This window comes from Salvia splendens, chromosome 1 (genome assembly GCF_004379255.2).
Source record: "Salvia splendens isolate huo1 chromosome 1, SspV2, whole genome shotgun sequence".
Taxonomy (NCBI): Eukaryota; Viridiplantae; Streptophyta; class Magnoliopsida; order Lamiales; family Lamiaceae; genus Salvia; species Salvia splendens.
In genome coordinates, this window is record NC_056032.1 from 38,319,419 (window position 1) to 38,339,975 (window position 20,557).

General features: G+C 35.1%; 2 protein-coding genes across 3 annotated transcripts; both read left to right on the forward strand.

Annotated features, from left to right (window-relative positions):
- Window positions 1–1,741: 1,741 nt before the first annotated feature.
- LOC121749636 (serine/threonine protein phosphatase 2A regulatory subunit B''beta-like) lies at window positions 1,742–11,969 on the forward strand. Of its 2 annotated transcripts, XM_042144228.1 has the most exons (14): window positions 1,742–1,910; window positions 2,014–2,205; window positions 3,310–3,549; window positions 3,673–3,778; window positions 4,069–4,168; window positions 6,076–6,181; window positions 6,277–6,367; window positions 7,222–7,363; window positions 8,095–8,242; window positions 8,381–8,490; window positions 9,179–9,335; window positions 9,773–9,898; window positions 10,020–10,170; window positions 11,471–11,969. In XM_042144228.1, the coding sequence occupies exons 2-13, from the start codon at window positions 2,056–2,058 to the stop codon at window positions 10,158–10,160; spliced, it is 1,617 nt and encodes a 538-aa protein (XP_042000162.1). In that variant the 5' UTR covers window positions 1,742–1,910; window positions 2,014–2,055; the 3' UTR covers window positions 10,161–10,170; window positions 11,471–11,969. The 2 variants fall into 2 exon arrangements, with proteins under 2 accessions (XP_042000162.1, XP_042000155.1); XM_042144221.1 differs by having other exon boundaries at window positions 1,742–2,205.
- A 928-nt stretch (window positions 11,970–12,897) lies between these two features.
- LOC121749653 (diphthine--ammonia ligase-like) lies at window positions 12,898–19,018 on the forward strand. Its single transcript, XM_042144238.1, has 12 exons — window positions 12,898–13,167; window positions 13,269–13,340; window positions 13,566–13,645; window positions 14,301–14,526; window positions 14,654–14,686; window positions 14,928–15,010; window positions 15,088–15,160; window positions 15,312–15,657; window positions 15,761–16,092; window positions 17,154–17,497; window positions 17,673–18,000; window positions 18,651–19,018. Exons 1-12 carry the CDS (start codon window positions 13,087–13,089, stop codon window positions 18,864–18,866), a joined length of 2,214 nt encoding a protein of 737 aa, XP_042000172.1. The 5' UTR covers window positions 12,898–13,086; the 3' UTR covers window positions 18,867–19,018.
- Window positions 19,019–20,557: the final 1,539 nt, after the last annotated feature.

Sequence of the window (20,557 nt, forward strand, 5' to 3'; positions counted from 1 at the left end):
TTTCTTGATAAGAAGCAAAATCTTACTCCCCGTCCCATAGTAGATGTCACACTTTCCTTTTTAGTTTGTCCCACAAAAGATGTCACATTTCTTCTTTTGGAAAAAGTCCCATCTCACATCAATTATAAAATTATATTTTCTCTCATCACTTAACACACAAAATAACATCTCCTAAAATCCCGTGCCATCCCCCAAGTGTGACATCTACTATGGGACGGAGGGAGTACTTGTTATTGAAGAATTTGTACTAAAATTGGACTGACTGCAAATCAAAAGTGAAGGTGTGGAGGATAGAAAAGAACCGCGAATAAATAGAATAGAAGAGAGAAATTATTTTGTGTATATTTTTTCCGTGTCTTTTAAAATCCTCATATTTGGAAAAAGAATAACTAGGTTAGGCTAGGAAACAAAATCCTATTATTTTGCCGAACTTTCCACATTTTTAGGCTAATTTCTTTAAAAATCAAACAAACATTGGAATTAAAAAATTGAGGATTCAAATTACTTTCCCTGCCAGAATCCTGGCAACTAAACATGGTCTTTGAGATGTCCAATCATAAGTGAGCCATTTATATTTTAAGTAAAAAAATCTCTTCTGTTACTTTATTTTTCCACCTACTTTATTCTTTTAACTCATCTATTTTTCCCCTTTTTCTCACTTCACTTTTAATCTTTAAATACCACTTTAAGTGGCTCACTTATGGCGGGACGAGGGGAGTAGTATTTCTGACTTAGAAAGGAAAGTCTTGGAGAAAAATATATCAAACTCATTTCGCCACCAGCTCTCAGCGGATCAATGAGATTGTTTTGGACTTCCTCAGACACTTCTCGACGGTCGTTTGTCGTAACTCCGTTGCAAGCACAAATTTCGAGACAGATCGTTGGCTGCTCGACGACCACTGATATGGTCAGTTTCCTCCACTATTTATTTTTTACCAATTTTTTTTGCCTTTTTATGTCTATTTTGCACATTTATCACAAAACACGTCAAAATATCAAAATGTATGGAATATGCAATTAAATGGCATAATTTGCATGATTGTCATTTAAAATTGGCCAAATAAAGGCCCTAAAATATGCAAAATCCGTGTTAATCACTCACCACACCTTTGGTAACCAAAACATACTTCATTTCCAACCGTTTTTCATATCAATCGTAAGAACTGTGTTATATGAGGAATGAATCGTATATTAAATCGATTATTCGTCATGTTGAAATCCATGCGAGAAAGATCTCTGTTATGTCTAATTGCAGTCACTATCCTAGTTTCCGCATCGACTTTCTGGGCCTTATCATTATAATCAAGTCAACCTACCAAGCTCAGCAAGACTGCAGAGCATATTTTTGTGTGTCCAAAAATACTCTTCATGCCTTCAAGGGTGTTTTAGGCCAAAGATTAGCCTTAGGTATTAAAAATATGATTTTTAGATACAAGAAATACTACTATAAAAATCATTTAAAAACTATTCATATTCATTAGCTAAAGCGAGAGTATTAACGTAATTCACTCTTAAAATTAAGATAAGATACTCATATTTCATAATTGTCGTAATGAATTTGATGAAGTAGGTGAAGTAGGCAATTGATGGAGTTGTGCAAACCCCAATTGGTGATTTGATATCCTTAACCATAACCATAACCATAACCATAACCATAACCATAACCATAATAATGAGATTAAAAACAATAATAAAGACTAATGAGTGGCACGTGGGGATTCGCAATCACCCAGATTTGGGCTTACGCTTCAATTCAAGTTATTGGTTTGGTTACATCTTGCGTTAATTCACTTGTTTTAGATGCTATAATTGTCATCACTACTCCCCCTTCCCTCTCTCTCTTGCTCCAAGGGTTTGCAATATCAGCATCTATTCCGTCCCTCCGATCTCAGTTTCGTCCGGAGTCTAGGGTATGCTTACATCTGGAAATATTTTCACCATTCGCAGATTCTGAATCTACCAAGATCCGTCCGGGAAAGAAAGCTCGTTTAAGGGCTCTGATTGATGGTGCAGAACATCTGAAGGCATATCATAATTTGAGGAATTTTTTGAGATATGGATTTGGATTTCAATGGCGACGTCGCGAGCCTAGATGCCGAGCTCTTGCAGCTCGGAGAGGTGTCTCCTTTCGCTATCAAGGCCAATCCTTGTGTTGCGGTGAAGCTTTTCGATCAGTGGCTATCTCTCCCGGAAACCAATTCTCTGGTAATCCTTTTTATTATTTTTTTTTTGCTACTTCTTGTTTTACAGTTGGATGGTGACTGTCGTCGATATGGGTTAGTATGTTATATGCTCAATTTATTGGATATATTAAGCTTGGTTGGTGCATGTAAGGATTGACGTTCATAAAAGAGATGTCGTTCATCTCCCACGTTAGTCTATTTAAGGGAGATACAGACAAAAGGATCAAAGTAGAGAGCTTTCATGCGTAGTCTGTCTGCATTTGTGAGGCTTTCTCTCGTTGTAGAATGAGGTAAATCTGTTTGCAATATGTATTGAGCAATATAAATACATGGTGTGCAGCAAGAAAAGGGAAAGGAGAATATTGATAACACGTCCAAAATGAATGTGGGCTGCGTTTCAATCATTGCGTTTATCAGGGATCAGGGGGTGTTCACTGAAAAATCTTAGCTTAGATGGACCACAATGAGACCAGTGATGATTAGCTTAGACCTCTAAAATTGTAAAATGAGGTCCAACTAAACTAACTACTCTGGCTGAGTTACCGGTTTGTCTCACTTACATCACTTGAATTAGCAGTAGTAGCTTGCTAATGATAACCATGGTCTGTTGCTGTTGTTTCTAGATGGGTTTGTGCTTATATGATTAATTGTATGGAAAAGTTGCAAGTTATACTACATATATTCACAGAGTGTTAGATGATAGTTGGAAATTATTTTGATGCTTAAATAATTCCTAATGAATTGCAAAACATGGATACGAGTCATATGACTGATCAACATCTGTGAGAAAATATATGTGATCTATTTCTTTTTTTCCTCCATAACATAAGCCAATAATGTACCTGACTGCTTCAAGATACCTTGTGCAGTTTTAAAACCTATGTTTCTTAGATTGTTTTGCAATTCAACTTTCCTATTACTTTAGCAAGTATAAATTGAAACTGTACTCCCGATCATTAAGCTGCATGAATAATTTGATCCTTTAGAATATGCGAAATTTCAGTAGAAGTAAGTTAGCTGATGGCTGCTTACAGGCTTTCCTCTATGTATGTATTTGGGTTATTCGTCATTTCATAGTTGAAGTGATACTCAAATGTATGTATAAAGGTCATCCTCTGACATACAGGTAAAATCCTTGCTTAATAATGCTAAAGGAGTAGGTCCTGTGAATGTAGCTGGAACATCCTCTGGTACAAATGCTGTGGCAAGCAATACATTGCCTTCAATGTTTCCTGCTGGCAGTACGCCACCACTGTCACCAAGAAGTTCATCAGTTTCGCCCCGGCATACGAAGCAGAGAGGCCCATCTGCGTTTAGGTCACCCCTGAAGTTAGTGAATGAGCCAGTGAAGGAGCATATACCACAGGTTATTTAGTTGAATTTTTTATGCTAGTGATATTATTCAATTTATCTCCAGCTGTTTGTCGCTGGTTCTACTTTGTTTTGGTAATAGTTATTGATACCATGATAATACTTTTAATAAGTGCAGTTCTATTTCCTTAATGGCCGTCCTCCACCAAATGAATTGAAAGAACGGTGTTTGTTTAGAATCAATCAGTTTTTCTATGGTCACGTGGATGGGCTCCAAATGCATGGTGAGATTTTACACATTTGTTGCACATATTCTCTTCTAGTTTTATTGTTACGTTGTATGTGGAACTTACAATTCAGATGTGAACATATAATCTATAGGTGGTTGTCGTATATATATGTGTGTGTGTGTATGTGTATGAGTGCATGCCTCCAATTCCTTATTCTATTGACTTTGTACCCATCTGAAACATCAATATTCATGTCAAATAACTCTGGAACTTACAACCTGGGATATAAACACTTCACCTGTCAACTGGTTTTGTTCATAAGCTTACATTTTCTTGCGGATCAGAATTCAAACCAGTGACAAAGGAAATTTGCAAGCTCCCTTCATTCTTCTCTGTTGCACTTTTTAGAAAGATCGATACTGATTGCAGTGGAATCGTGACCAGGTAGTCGCTGTGTACCTTCCTCTTCTTTTTTCTTGATTTAAATATTCCTTCTTGTATTGGATATTTGTCTGCTCTTTGATGCATTCGTCAGAATGAGAGTAAGCTAGTGTAATACATAGAAATAATAATTAAATTACATCTGATGTTTGCATGACTGTCCAATTCACAGCATCTCTAAATTTTTAATTATGTAATGAAATCTAGCAATGGTGATCATTTTTCAAATTTCACTTTGAAGTAGAGACTCCAATCAGCATAATGTACACATCTTGTAGGCTGATCTATGTTAATACAATAGTACTCAGGATTGATCTGGATTTAAACCTTTGTAGCTAACAGCCTAAGACTAACTACACTTTGACTTCTTTCTTTGGATCAACTTGCAACTAAAGGGCCATTATTATCTCTGATACATCTATCTTACGTCTGCCTATACACTAATTATTATTGGGATTAAAAGGAACTTAAAAAAGGAACATCTTTGTCATATGCAACTATCACAAGCTTTCCTGTTGCATCAAATGATATACTGGCTTAAATATGAATTATCAACTAAAATGAACAGATAGAAACTCTATTAATTTAATGTAATTGTAGAAAATCAATTTCCATCAGACATCAGTTATTATCTTCATATCCTTTTCTATCTGGGCAGCACAATCAACATTCGTTGTCTTTTAGTTGACCAAGCTCAACCTTGACTTTGCAGCCTTATTGGCATATACAATTAATATGTTTTCAATCTGCAACAATGTTATCAATCTCGTATGGCGGCTTATGGCGGTTCGCCTAAAAACCGCCACAGGGATATGGCGTATTACTATGGCGGTCAATAATTAAATAAATAAAATAATACTTATATATTTATATATAATTCAGAAATTAGAAAATAATTAAAATATAACATTTAAAACACTTTAAACAATTAATAAAGTATAAAATACACATGCAATGTTGTCAAAAGTCGGATATGGCGGTGCTATGGCAGCGACATGGTGCTATGGCGTTTCCACCACTGAACGCCATGCCATAGTGCCATGGCGCTGCCATATCCGCTATTTGATAACATTGATCTACAAATATTTCTTTCTTCACCTTCGGTTTATGCCTCTCTTGAAAGTGTGTTTGTAAGACCATCCGGTCGCCTTGTGACTGTATGCTTGTTAGCATGAAGAACCACTCTCAGTATCTGCCTGCTAGAATAACAGTTTCTTCTCCCTTGAATATTGTCATCCATTTAAGATTTACCCAGACTACTGTAACATAAGAAGGAACTTCGATAAGCATATACTTTCCTTAAGAAAAATATAGCTACTTCAGATATCAGTCATTTCATGGTACCGTCTTTCATTTCTTTTCGAATTCATTTTTCCAACATCAAGTTCTGCTTCATCACGAGGAGCCAGCATGTCAAAGGGATTGATATTCTCCATCATTGCCACCTCTAGAAGGCTAAAGGCTCAGATTAGCCTCAACTTTGTGAGTTGTTACCCATCATCCAAACAGCTTTCATGTGCATCCACTGGTCAATACTGCTCTGGTGGCAAGTTTTGTTTGTATATGAAACTCAGTCACTTGAGAAATGTGAGAGCTAACTTTAATCAGATTCAAGGAGATGATGCAATTAGTTGAACTTGAGTTTTCCGATCTTAAGGTTATACCGAAGTGATATTTTACTGACAACAGATAATACCATATGGCAGAATTATGCAAGAGAACATAAAATACTATGTTATCTGATTACGAAATTCTGTAATGTTCTATTCTGAAGCACATTTTCATCAAGCATTCCTCTCTGAGCACTCGTGGTGGTTGATCTGTACAAGAATTTCTGATTTTTTTCTTCGTTGCTGTGCCTTGGTTAGTGTTACGTATCTACTGTTACTGAATTAATGAGATGCCAACAGGGATGCATTCGTTGATTATTGGATTAATGGAAACATGTTGACTAAAGATTTAGCAACCCAAATTTACATGATCTTGAAGCAGCCAGGTGTCAGATACTTGGCCCAGGTTACATGGCTGCCTTTAAGGCTATCATTCGTACTATTTGGTGAAAATTTGAGCTTGCTTATTGTTGTTGTTGCCTTGTTGTGTACTTGATGCAGGATGACTTCAAACCTTTGCTTCGGGAACTTCTAACTATTCATCCCGGGTTGGAGTTCTTACAGAGTACACCTGAATTTCAAGAAAGATATGGTATGTTTTGAACTTAAAACTTATCTCTTATTCTTTATCCTAGTTTATTTGGCTGACTGAATATTATGTGGTTTACTCTAACTGCTACATTTAGATATACTCTTGGTAGAATAAGCATGAGTGGTGGTGCTAAAAATACTGCAGAAGAGGTAATTAGAAAATGACAAGATATTGATGTCTAGTTATGTGGTCATATAACTTACAAATAATTATTGGGCTTATAAAGTCCTTAATTCCCATTACTATGGTCCGATAGGACTTCAAATATATCCAAATCTCCTGAAATTTGTTCACTTCAAGAAAAAAATTGTGTAATTGTCTTATTCACTTTGGTTAATTTTGCAGCCATGGCTTGAATTTTGAATTCGTAGCTTGAAAAACATTAAATTACTTCCTTTTTGCAATTTAAACCTTTTTATTTGGTAATATAGATCCAGTGTGCATGACAAAACATGGTTGTTTTTGGATATGTTCATCACATCAATTGACAATGTTTTGGCTTAGTTTGCCAACTAGTTTTGTCCTTTTCCATATTAATGCTAAAGTACTACTGGTTTGGTATACTTTGGTTATTGATTTGTATCTTTAAAATGTTACATTAATTGCCGAAAGGACTGATAGATAGAGTAAGACACAGATCAATCTTAATGATTGTTTGGTAGTTTGTACAGAATTCTTATGCTTAAGTGCTTCTTTTATACAAATATTTTGCTACTCAAAGAACGAGCATCAATTCATTTTCCGGGCCTAACTTTATACGACCTGCTGATTTTAAAGTTAACTTTGGTTTCTATTTTATTGACATAAGGTTCCCCTTTTGTTATTTGATTAACTTATTCTGTTGCTATCTCCAGCTGAAACTGTAATATACAGAATATTTTACTACGTGAATAGAGCGGGTAATGGTCGTCTATCGCTCAGGGAGCTCAAACGTTCAAACTTGATAGCTGCAATGCAACATGCAGACGAAGAAGAGGATATTAACAAAGTTCTGAGGTAGTTGAACTACCTTACTTCATTTTACATTAGATGAGTATTATTTTCTGAGTGGTTATAATATAATATAATGCAAGAATCTGACCGAATTCTTATGTTATTGGCTATACACAAACATAAACTGGCCTGACAAAATGAACCTGAATTTTTGGCATATGAGACGAACAAAGTAATTGCATATTGGCCGATTCCAAAGAATAATTTCATTTAGTTGAGATTAGTATGTTAGAGATTCAGAGAAATGGCATGATATCATTTTTTGCTGGAAAGAAATGATTCTAAGTGCAACATGCTTGTGTTACTGCTCATATGTTTGTTCTGGACTTGTTTTTTTATCTGCTGCCACTATTCCACCTCCGATAGAGTGGGGTTTGGGGGGGGGGGGGGTTTACTCATACTATGAATTGAGAGATTAACACCCAATTAATACTCTTTGTATTCCACTGTTGTTGATGCATTTCTTTTTGGCACCGAGATTAAGAAAAAAATGTTTATTGTGTTAAGTGGAGAGATAATAAAGTAGGAAAGAGAAATGTGTTAATTATTACCATATATAGAAACAACTCAACTATGGTGGAACATCCCAACATGGAAAAAACGACTCAACTATGGTGGGATGGAGGGAGAACTTGGCAAGAGATTAACTCCTGATACTTGGTTGATTCAATCAACATCTTTGGCACTACTGTTCGTCATTCATTTCAATTTGCTACCTCATATTTTTACTGCAGGTACTTCTCTTACGAACATTTTTATGTGATATACTGCAAGTTTTGGGAACTGGATACCGATCATGACTTTCTGATCGACAAAGAGAACCTTATCAGATATGGTAACCATGCACTTACCTACAGGATTGTTGATAGAATATTTTCTCAGGTTTGTTTTGTATTCTTGTCTTTGTTTTCCCCAGTTATTATTATTGAAGTCGTATTCTTTTCTGTGAGGAGAGACTAATCTCTATACATTAAGATGCTTCACTCAGCTCTCTAATGTTACTTACTTGAAATTTGCTAGGTTCCTAGAAAGTTCACCAGCAAGGTTGAAGGAAAGATGGGATATGAAGATTTCGTTTACTTCATATTGTCAGAGGAGGACAAATCATCTGAGCCTAGTCTCGAATACTGGTTTGTATCTTTATTTCTAGCCAAGCAAAAAATAGTAATAATTCTTTAATACTGAACCTGCATGTTAGTTATCTTCCAAAATGACGAGTTATTGAAACAAGTTTTGTTTTACGAAGAAACAGAAGCTTATTTAATTGTTGAAATGCATGATGTAGGGTCGTTGAATTCATAAGGGAATTTTGTAATCTATTATGTTCTTTTTTAAATCCCCTGTGTAAACCTAGTTTAGTAGGTTTTGAAACTATGCTAGGCTGCTCCTGTTATGCCCTACCGTGAAAACTCTGATAATGCTCAACTTCTTTTGTCAAGACCTGCTACATAGAGGGTACTGAACCTAAGAAATAATGGTATGGTATCTGAATTAAAAGCATATCTGCATGTACATATCTTTGAGTCCCTTTTAGTGGCTGATGATCAAGGCTAGTGACTTGATGTGAATTGTGAGCTTGTATTCTACGCTGGTGTATGGGAATTTAGGTTTGAAACTTTGAATGTTTTTTTAATGTTTTGATTGGTTAAATTACTGCAATCAAGCTACGGGGACACAGTTCCCTACGGGGAGGCCTTTTCTTGAAGTTGCTTGTTTATTTGTTATATGTATTGATTCCTGTTTAAGCCAAACGGGAGTGGTTGGAAGGTCTATCTGTGTGATCCTTATGAACTGTATGTTACTCTCTGGATCCCTCAGGTTCAAATGCATAGATTTAGATGGCAATGGGATTATTACGAGGAACGAAATGCAATTCTTTTACGAGGAGCAGTTGCACAGAATGGAATGCATGGCCCAAGAGCCCGTGCTTTTTGAGGATATTTTGTGTCAGATAGTTGACATGGTTTTTCCAGAGGTAAACTCCCAACAAGATTGTAGATGTCTTTGAATCTTCCATTTTTCCATTTCTGTGGTCTCTATATTTATATTTATTTTGTGCTTTATCTGTATGAACTATGAAGGAGTCATTGCCTAGTGGAATCAATTGTGCTACTTTAAGACACTATAATGTGAATTGTCATGCTCTTAGGTTTCTCTCCAGTTTCTAGAAGTGTAAAATGCATATTCCAAAACCTTTTTCTTATTCTTTTTCAAGCATTTGACATGTTTTCATGGGTATCTTGTTCACTTGTTAGCTTCCAGTATCTTTTTATAAAAATGTTTCTTTGTTAGCAAAAAAACTATTATAGTTGAACTTGTTTCTGGGGTTGGTTTCATGGTTGGTTCTTGGCTGTATATAAAGCATCGACCTACTTTGTCATCTCATAAAAATCAACCTGGTCTGTTTTGCAGGATGATAGTTATTTTACATTACGTGATTTGAAAGGAAGCAAACTCTCTGGGAGTGTTTTCAATATTCTCTTTAACCTTAATAAGTTCATGGCTTTTGAGACTCGTGATCCATTCCTAATTCGGCAGGTATAAGTCACACAACTTCATTGTCTTAACATGAAGGATTTAATTTTCAATATGTTCTGGACATCTGGTCATAAAGCTGAGGTGTAAGGTTTCTCCCTTTTCTCACCTAATTACTGGGCAGGAGCGTGAAAATCCAACTTTAACAGAGTGGGACCGCTTTGCACACAGAGAATATATTAGGCTTTCAATGGAGGAAGATGCTGAAGATGCTTCTAATGGAAGTCAAGATGTTTGGGATGAATCTCTTGAGGCTCCTTTCTGAGCTCTGCTTGGTAAGATCTCTATTGATGTAAAAGGATATTTTTGGGTTCTGTGAAGCAGATGTGATTGTTTCATACTCCCTCCTCCGTTCACAAAAAATAGACAAAGTTGTGAATGACACGAGTTTTAATGTGCAAATGATAAAATAATAGAGACGTCCACAAAAAATAGACAAAGTTGTGAATGACACGGGTTTTAATGTGCAATTGGTAAAGTAATAGAGAGATAGGAAAAAGTAAGAAAGATAGAGCCAGAGAGGGAAAAGATAGTGGAATGAGTGTTAGTGGATTGTGGGGTCCACATTATAAATGATGTGTAAGATTATTATTTGTTGAAAACTTTCCATATTTAGACTTAGTCTTATTTTGGTGGACAGCCCGAAATGGTAAAACTAGTCTAGTTTTTGTGGACGGAGGAAGTACATGTTGAGTACAAACCCATGCAAACTATACAAATTCAAAGTATACTAACAGTACAAGATTTTGTGCATTGTCATACTGTATATTTATAACCACCTAATTCTGACCTGAGTTGGAGTAGTCTAATATCATATCTCCTCAACTGAATCCAGTAGTAGATACAGAGTGGTAGGCGAGCGTACCATAAACATTCGCTAGTGTCTCAGCATATGAAGTGTATCACACAGTTGACATGATAACAATTTAGAACCTGCTGGAAAATAATAGAGAGCAGAAAGATAGAAAAAAGAGATAGAGAATAAACAAAGATAAATATAATTAAAGAAAAATAACTCGTCCTATGAATAAGAGATCATCCTCTGAAATGGCCAAGGCAAAAAGTAGCTGAACTAAACTTTATACCTGAATACTGCAAAAGTAGGGAGCAAAGTCCTATTTATATGACTCGATAAAACTTGAATAAAACTCTAAAAGATGAATACTAGACTCCTAAACCAAATCAAACTCTAAGATATAAACTTATCTCTAACAAACTAATAACAACTAAATAATACTCCCTCTGTCCCACTATAAGTGAGACGTATTCCTTTTTGGGCCGTCCCACCATAAGTGACACATTTTCTTTTAGATTTGGGTTCCTTCATAATGCATAATTATCCTTTTCACATACATGCAAAGTGATAGAAAAAATGGCCAAATTGTTGTTAGAATGGATTGTGGCCAAATCAGATGATCTTTCCGATGACTGACACTTTCCAGTGTGTGATACCTGATTCACTTTGCTACGAGATTAGAAGTTAAATGGAACATGTAAATTGTTATTTACCTGATCTAGCCCACATACCATTGTCATGACATGTTGATACTTTGTTAACCTATTTCATTCATTCAGGTGTCTACTAGTGAATTCTTTGTATCAAAATGGCTATGAAGCATAAAGCAAAAGTTTACCCATCTAATGGGCTTCAGCATTCATCTCAGTGCAATCAGCGAAACGTTTAAGGTGTCTGGAAAATTTTCAGCTTGTGCATGCAGCATGCTTTCCAAGCTGAAGAATTGTTAATTCCATCGAATGGGGCTCTGCGAAGGCTTGGAGGGAGTGCACCAATTGTTGACTGGCGACTAACTTGCAACGGGGTATGTTAGTTCACAGCATCTAGGAGTTCTCCTTTGCATAGCTGTAAGAAATTGTTTGTTAATTATTTATGTTTAGAGCAAATGTCTGCCGGTACATTTTTCAGGGTGGGGTTAGTCTGGTAAATCTACGGTGTCTGTTTTGCTTGTTTGTTTGTCCTATATCTTGATTTCTTTTGGAATTGTTAATCTTATTAGTCTGTGCATCTTATTGGTTTTCATCATGTTTTATATATGAAAAACAGTTTTCTCGAGCACGTCTCTTGCTCTGGCTGGTTAACTAATTTGCAAAAACGGGGAAAACCTAGTGTGATGCTTCGATTTGCAAGTTTGAGGTATAAAATTTGTTACTAGGTCATTAGGAATTTAGATTATGTCCCATCTTTTTGTGAATAAAAAATATATTAATAATAATTCCTTTGAGATTAATGGTAATGCTTTTATAGATATATACAAATTCAATAATCGGACCCACCCAAATATTTATGAAAGTAAAAATATCTTAAAATGTGTAAAAGTCTCCGGTGATATAATATTAAAGGTTAATTGTTTGAAGATATTTTTAAAGAATAGAGATTTGATTTGATAAAACTGCATAGTTCAAGGACTAAAATTTGTAGTAGTCTCTAAAAAAATGACCAAATATATTTGGATATTCTAAATTTCAAATGAATGTTGATGCATATATGATAATTTTGTCATAACGTCTTGTGAAAGTAATTCCATGGATAACAAATTATTTCACCTAATTGTTGATTAAATAAAGATCAAAGTTTGAGAGTAATGTTGAAAATCTTAAAATTCATCATTTTTTCATTTGTGTCCATATATATATATGGGGACAGAGGATAGAGAGTGTAACATTATAGAGTATATTTACATTGATGAAATAGAAGAGAGAAAGATTGGACATTATATTTATATGAGTAGGTATATGTATATGGAGGAGCAAGAGAAGATAGATTGAACATAAATAATTTAAAATGATGACAAAGACAAGAAATAAAAAGGCCAAGTCTAAAATACCCTTTAAACTTTAAAGCGAAAGAATGAAAAATGACAAAAAAATATTTAGAAATAGTGTAAAAGTATCTTTCTATCATATAGTCTGATCCTTTTAATTTAAAAAGGTACAGTAGACTATGAGAAAATTTTCTAAACTAGATAAACATCAATTTTGATGAATGAAAGAAAATAATCTTCAATAAAGCTAAATAGACGGCAAATACTACCATTCTTCCAGTTTTCAAATAAAGAAGGATATATGACGTGGCTCAGAACCTTTGTCTGAAATGCAATTGGTCTCCTCCGCTGAAACTGTAGGTGGACTGTAAAACCCTAGTCAATTCAACCGGCGAAACCACGCCGGCGCCGATGATGAATGTGGTTGCGCTAGTCAGTGGCGGTAAGGACAGCTGCTATGCAATGATGAAATGCCAGCAGTACGGCCACCAGGTTTCCTTCTCATCTCCTCCCTGTCTCTGTCTCTCTGATGTTAGTGAGTGTGAAATTCTGCTCCTATTTTAGTTTTCTCTAAATAAATTTCGTAACTTCAGATTGTGGCGCTGGCGAATTTGATGCCAATTGATGAAGCTCAGGATGAGCTCGATAGTTACATGTATCAAACGGTAACCCTTTTACCTTAAATCGGTTTATTCTTCGTCAATTTTCGTTTCGATTCGGAAGTCCTCTTATTTACAAGTTTGATATGTGAAATTAATCACCGAATTCTGTTTGCTTTTACACGCCTCTGGTGATCAGACTACTAGATGCGAATCATTGTCTTCTAATGAAATATTGGCGTTGACTAATTATATTTGTGATTTCACAATGTCTGTATATTACTTTTGCAGGTGGGGCACCAAATAGTTGTAAGCTACGCAGAATGCATGGGGATTCCACTGTTTAGGAGACGGATTCGAGGAACTACTAGGTAGGTCCTTCCCGTTAGGACACTTGGTGTCTACTTGCACATCAAGACATACCTTTTTCTTCGTGTGTATAGTTATTAGATTTCCTGATGATAACGTAAAATACTTGGTTGCCAATTTTTATTTGCTATCATGCTTCTCATTTCCAACTTCATGCCAGTATCAGCAATAAACTTGACATCTTTGACAAAGATGTACTCACAATTTAAGATTTATAAGGTGCTGATAGATAACCTCAGCTGTCACATTGTATAAGTTATATCTGCCTATCCTTGTTTTAGGTCAGTGAAATCTGACATATGAGTGAGTCATCACTAATTAACAGCCTAATTCCTGGAAAATCAGTGATACCGATACCATGTCGTGCTAATTTAAATTTAAAACCACCTTCTGGTGGTGGGAACTATAACAAGTCTATTGCAAGTGCGCTAAAGTAAAAAAAGTAAAATACGTTAGAGACTAGATTGCCTTCCCTTCAAAGAATACAAATAATATATTTGTAGATTATCATCTTAGATTCTTCATTACTTATTTTCATGTTAAAATTCTGTTAATTACCATTTACCATGACATCGTTATCTATAAGAGACATATCAAGTGTAGGTTTGCTAGTTTCCTACCTCTTTGTTTGATAATTCGGTTTGTTGCGCTCCACAGGCATCATGGCCTTAGCTACAATATGACTCCTGGGGATGAAGTTGAAGATATGTTGATCCTCTTAAAGGAAGTTAAGCGTAATATACCCTCTGTTTCAGCAGTCTCATCTGGTGCAATTGCTTCTGACTATCAAAGGTTGCGTGTGGAAAGTGTATGCTCTAGGCTGGGGCTGGTTTCTTTGGCATATTTATGGAAGCAAGATCAATCATTGCTCCTTGAAGACATGGTAGAACTCATTTCATCAGTTCTACAATCAACATTGAATTATAAATACTTCTCTGTCTCTCTCTTTCTGTACCCAAGAGAAGATGTTATTTTTATTCGCATTAACTGAATTTTTCTTTTTTTTTCAGATAAGTAGTGCAATTATTGCCTTCACAGTAAAGGTATAATATGTGTATGCACATCTTATGTACAGTCTTCTGGATCAAATTACTATTTATTCAAGTTTGGTTAACATTTAGGACATCAAGGGTCTGTAACTTAAAATTTCCTATTTTTTTGCAATGATTTTGCAGAAAATTATCTATGATCATCAGTTTGACGACTAACTTATATGTTTCAACTTCATCTCGCTATCAGTAGTATTTAACTCCTATGTTTTGCTTCTATCACTGGTTCTATTAGGTAGCGGCTATAGGGTTGGTTCCTTCAAAGCACTTGGGGAAGGAATTATCACAATTACAGGCCCATCTTCACAAGCTAAAAGAGTATGTTAGCCAACTTATATCTAGTTTTCTGTGGTATTTGACTCCACAGCATTTCTGGTTTGCTAATTTATTGGCAGGTTGTATGGGATAAATGTATGTGGTGAAGGAGGAGAATATGAAACATTAACTCTGGACTGTCCGCTCTTCAAAGTGAGCTTGCATCTCTCATTAACTTTTGAATTCTTATGTAACTTTTGCATCTCTCATTAACTTTTAAATTGTGCTTTTCTGATGGATGTATAACATGTTCTTAACCCTTTTCCCTTCTCCTTGGAATACTGACATGTGTATGTCTTACCAGAATGCTCGAATAGTGCTCGATAAATATGAAGTCATATTACATTCATCAGATCAAATAGCTCCTGTAGGTGTTCTACATCCCCTAGAATATCACTTGGAGAAGAAGTTGGTTCCCTTGTCTGAAACTGATAATGACAAAATCAATGAGGTACCTGTAGGGGAGTCCAACTTAGTGCATGAAGTGGTGGGAGATTTCCTGGATATCTTGGAAGCTGCATCTCCAAAAAATGTTATGACGTCCAACTTAGGAATAGAAACAAAACAAGAAATCCATATCTCAAAATCCAAGAAGAAAAATACTTTTTCCATTACTTGCTGGCTGCAAGATGCCTCCAAAACCTCAGTAGGTAAGAAGATGAATTCTGATGGACAATAGTTTTGGCTAAATATATCTCTGCTTCCCTCATGAATTCATGGTTTATGTACTCTTAACCATATTTGATTTTACAGATTTGCGAGAGGATCTGCGGGTGGTTTTAACAAAAATACAATTGTTGCTTAGTGAAAACAATTTATCTTGGGAGAATGTTCTTTATATACATCTATATATAGCTGATATGAACGAGTTTGCACTAGCAAATGATGAATATGTGAAATTCATTACTCAAGAGAAGTGTCGTTTTGGTGTGCCATCACGGTCGACTATAGAACTTCCTCTTTTGCAAGCTGGTCTTGGGAGAGCTTATGTTGAAGTCTTAGTTTCAGACGATAATACTAAAAATGTTTTGCATGTTCAAAGTATTTCAGAGTGGGCTCCGAGTTGTATCGGTCCGTACAGCCAGGTTAGATACCTATCGTGAGTAAATTATTATTTAGTTAACTATTTTTCCCTTATCAGATCAGACGGTATGAACTCCTGTTAGACAATTCAAAGCTAGTTTTATTGTATTGTATATTGATAATATTTTACTTGTATAGGAGATGGTATATATTTTTATTTGGCAACCATCACCTTTCCCTAACCAAAGGAGAAATTACATTATTCAGTGTCTCTATGCCCTATGGGATATACATAACTTAATTATAATTATGAACAAATTATAGTAATGGTCTTTTGTCCCCTCTAAAGCATTTTAACGCACTCTCCATTTCTGATTTTTGTATATGTGGTGCATTGAACTATATTCTTTATTGCCAGAGCAATGTACAGCTATAAAGATGAATTTGGGTTTTCCATATTCTTGTGATAGAGTGATATTTATTATTGGAGAAGAGATTTCTTAGCATAACAATGATTTTCATCTTTCTCCATCAACAACCATATGGAGTTTTTTATTGTTGTATTTCTTAGTACACTTTCTATTAAAATGAGCAGAGTACTCATACGTGTATGTTATTCTGCATACACGTGTAAAATATGTATTATTGTATCAATAGTTGAATAAATAATGTTAGCTTATATTAGATGAGCATTGCAATTGGAGTGCAACAGCTTGGTATGAAGATGGTGCTCATAGATAAATTGGTTGTAGCTTTATGGGTTTCCATCTTAAGACATTTCTGCAATGAATTCTCATTGATACTCATGAAAAACCATGTTGTTTCTGTTCACTATTTTTTAATTAAAATGACTTAGTTTGTCCATATTCTTCATAAATTTAGTCGTGATGCTATACAAGAACTAATGTTGGGTTGTGAAGTTTCATGAGCTGATGACCACATTTATTTAGCCAGAAAAACATATCAGCTATGTATTTTTAAATGTTTAGTGCCATATGAACTGAAGTCTTCGAAGCTAGGATCTTTTATAGTTCATTGCAGTATATTTCATGGTTTTCAACTTTTGAAGGGGAAACACATGTTGCGACTTTCATCTTATTACTCATTTACTTACATTTTTCAGGCAACCTTGCATAAGGATGTTCTGCAAATGGCTGGCCAGTTGGGGCTTGACCCACCGACAATGTTGCTCTCTGTTGAAGGTCCCACATTGGAGTTCCAACAAGCGCTAGATAACAGTGAAGCTGTTGCAAAATGTTTCAATTGTTCAATATCTACGAATGCTATTTGCTTGGTTATTTATTGTTCGGCATCTTTGAGTTCGTCAGACCGAGTTTCTGTTAATAATCAGATGGATGTTTGTCTTGCACAAATGAAGTTGCGGTTGAATAATGGAAGCAAGTCGAATACGCTTGTACTGAGTGATCCTGTTATGTTGTACATTCTTGTTCCTGATTTGCCAAAGAGGTGACTTACATAGTTAAATGCTTTGTAGTTTTTATCATTACATCTGAATATCTCATGCAGCAATTAGCATAACTCATTCTGTAGATGACACACAAGCAACATGATCCAAAATAATCATCTAGTATATAACTCAATTTATGGGCCTGATGGCTTTATTTTTTTTTTTTTGTTTCAGAGCTCTGGTGGAAGTGAAACCCCTTCTTTACAATGGGGAGGATATGGAGATCCCAACTCGTGTCACCAAACAAGATTTATGTGCGAAACAAGCTTATTGGGGGTTTGAGCATGAAAGTTGGCATAATGGATGTCATCAGAAATGTATTGTTGGTGGTAGAATATGTGCAGCTGTGATATCTATCACGCAAGAGATAGTGGCAAAGATCTGTTACAATGAATCAGAATGTAAAGCTAATATTCAAAAGCTTGTAAGGGCAGCTGAGTTCTGCATCTATCTGCTCGATGAAGTTCTTCTTGAGAATGATCTCTCCTGGGATGATATATTGGTTAGTTATCTCTTACATTACACTGAATCTTATCTTATGATGTGTTCACCTGTTTCTCTTTTACTTGCTTTCCTTGTATTCCATACTTTCAGTTTCTACTTCATATTCAGTCGTTAACTTGTTTTATTGAGTTGATTCTTGGGCGGTGGACTAAGCTTAATTGTTTAGATGCATTTTTTTTTATCAACATTTGTGATGGTTAGTCTCCGGTCACCTTTAAGTTGTCAATATCAACCCCGATAAATGGTTGCTAGATAGTATTTTGAATATGAATTGATTGTTTGTGGAGATGGATTGAGTTACGTGAAAAACGACTTGCATAAACTATTGCTCGTAGTTTGAAAATGCTAATGATTTGAATTTGCTCATAAATTTTTTTATCAGAATGAAATGAATGAGTAACAACTCAAAATACAGATTGAAAATCATCCTAAGAAGTCATTTAGTATTTTTTTGTAATTTGAATATCGAACTTAATTTAAAGAACTTCAGTGAGTAATCTTATTCAAAATTGAGTAAATACTACTCCTACTCCATTTATCTTGCAATTTTTTATATGCATCTTAGTCTGTCAGTCGGTCTTGATTCCTGTATATGCATCTTAGCAAAATTATCTCTTACACATTTCTCATCAACGTCTGTGGTTTCAGAATTTGAGGATCTATTTCTCAACAAGTCCTGAAACGAGCCATGGAGCGTTGTCAACGATCTTTACCAACGCATTTGCTGAATTTGCGGAGATGAGCAAGAGAATCGATAAGGACACGGAACCATTCTTTACCCTAGTTCCAATCCTGGGAGCTGGAACTTCAGCAACGAGCATGGACAACATACTTACCTGCGAGTTATTTGCCAGAAAGTTTTAGTGTTGTAAGTTATTTCTGTACATATATAATTATTGGGCGAAGCTGATTGCTAGTCCATTCACATTAGATAACACCACAACTCACACAAAAAAATTTATCTCGAAAGCTTGTTTTCTTATTAATCATTTTGGAGCACAGCTCTCTCATTTCAAGTTGCTATATTCTTTTTACATTACTATTCTCTCTATTGTACATCTGCCATTTTCTTTGGGTCTCGTTTCCAAACACAGTTTTTTTTCCCTGACGTATTGCATGCTCTTTTGTGCCTTGATGTCATATGAAATGGGATAAGTATTATTTACAAGTACAATGTCCTATCGTTTTTTTCTACTAGTAAAAGAGTTGCATATATGATAACCCTAAAAAAATCTAAATAAGAAACATGTCCCAAATCCTCATTCTCAACACTGACTTGCACACCCACTCCCAATATCATTTATATTGTGTATATTAGTTTCGTCCTTTATTTCCAAGTAAAACACATCACTCAATTGTTAGGCCTCAACGATGATCTAGATTCTGGAGCATTCTGAGGAAATATTCATTTACAAAGAGTTAAATATGGAGTACTACTATTTCTGGCTTCTGTAACATGGGCCTGTATCAGGGGTACAAAATTTCTCTACATCACACATGGATGAAAAAAAAAGGCAGAATGTGATTTATTTCCATTTGTTTGTAAAACACATGCAATTATTAGTGTAATCCATTTCACCGAGTGAAAATACATACGCAAAATCAAAATAAACGATTAAAAAGAATTGAAAATGTACTTGTGAATCTGTGATTCAAAATGTCTTTTTCTATGCAGTCATTTTCTTCTCTGTCCTTTTTCTTAATCTTTTTGTACTTCTTACAAAAATACTATGAATTTAAGGAAGATGGATAACCAAAAGCAACACAGTATAATACGTCAAAAGAGTAGAGACTAAAACTGGTGGTGAACATATGACCATTTTATGATTTTGGTCTTATACTTTATCGTTTGAATTTTTGCATCCTGAACATTTCAACTTGGATCACAATTGGTCCTACATTAACAATTTCGTCAATTTTTAAACGGTTTTAACCTAATTTTGACCGAGTTTGATGGTTTTAACAGTCTCATTCGGGTTAAAACCGTTTAAAAATCAAAATCAGGTTAAGACCGTTTAAAAATTGACGGAATTGTTAGTGTAGGACCAATTGTGATCCAAATTGAAATGTTCAGGATGCAAAAATTCAAAAGATAAAGTATTAGACCAAAATTATAAAATGAGTATATGTTTAAGACCAGTTTTGACCTTTACTCTACATCAAAATGGTTGAGGAATGCTTGTGACTAATTTCCGGTACAAAAATCACAAGTGAAGGCACAAACGTCCAAATTTGACATGTATAAAGGCATATTTGTCTTGCCAAAAACAAATAAATCCCATACTATCACAAATCAAAATATTCATTTTTACCCTAAATTACAAGACGGAGTGAACAAGACATTTTTACCCAAATTGGAAGACATACCTGTCTGTGTACAGCATAAATCTGACCCAAATTAATACAATACAACCTTTAGAGCTAGATGTATATTTAGACCAAACCTCACCCTTTATAAGTTAGATATTTTTACATTCTACCAAAGTATCCAAGTTTATTCGTACAGAACTAAATTTTATTCAACTCCTATTATTCATAGTTCACATGGTTTAGTT

Coding starts and splice junctions, on each gene's coding strand:
- LOC121749636 (XM_042144221.1), top strand. CDS start 2,056: ATGGATTTGGATTTCAATGGCGACGTCGCGAGCCTAGATGCCGAGCTC. Junction 8,243..8,380: donor TTGATAGAATATTTTCTCAG/GTTTGTTTTGTA, acceptor GAAATTTGCTAG/GTTCCTAGAAAGTTCACCAG. Junction 9,899..10,019: donor ATCCATTCCTAATTCGGCAG/GTATAAGTCACA, acceptor ATTACTGGGCAG/GAGCGTGAAAATCCAACTTT.
- LOC121749653 (XM_042144238.1), top strand. CDS start 13,087: ATGATGAATGTGGTTGCGCTAGTCAGTGGCGGTAAGGACAGCTGCTAT. Junction 13,646..14,300: donor CGGATTCGAGGAACTACTAG/GTAGGTCCTTCC, acceptor TGCGCTCCACAG/GCATCATGGCCTTAGCTACA. Junction 14,527..14,653: donor CATTGCTCCTTGAAGACATG/GTAGAACTCATT, acceptor TTTTTTTTTCAG/ATAAGTAGTGCAATTATTGC.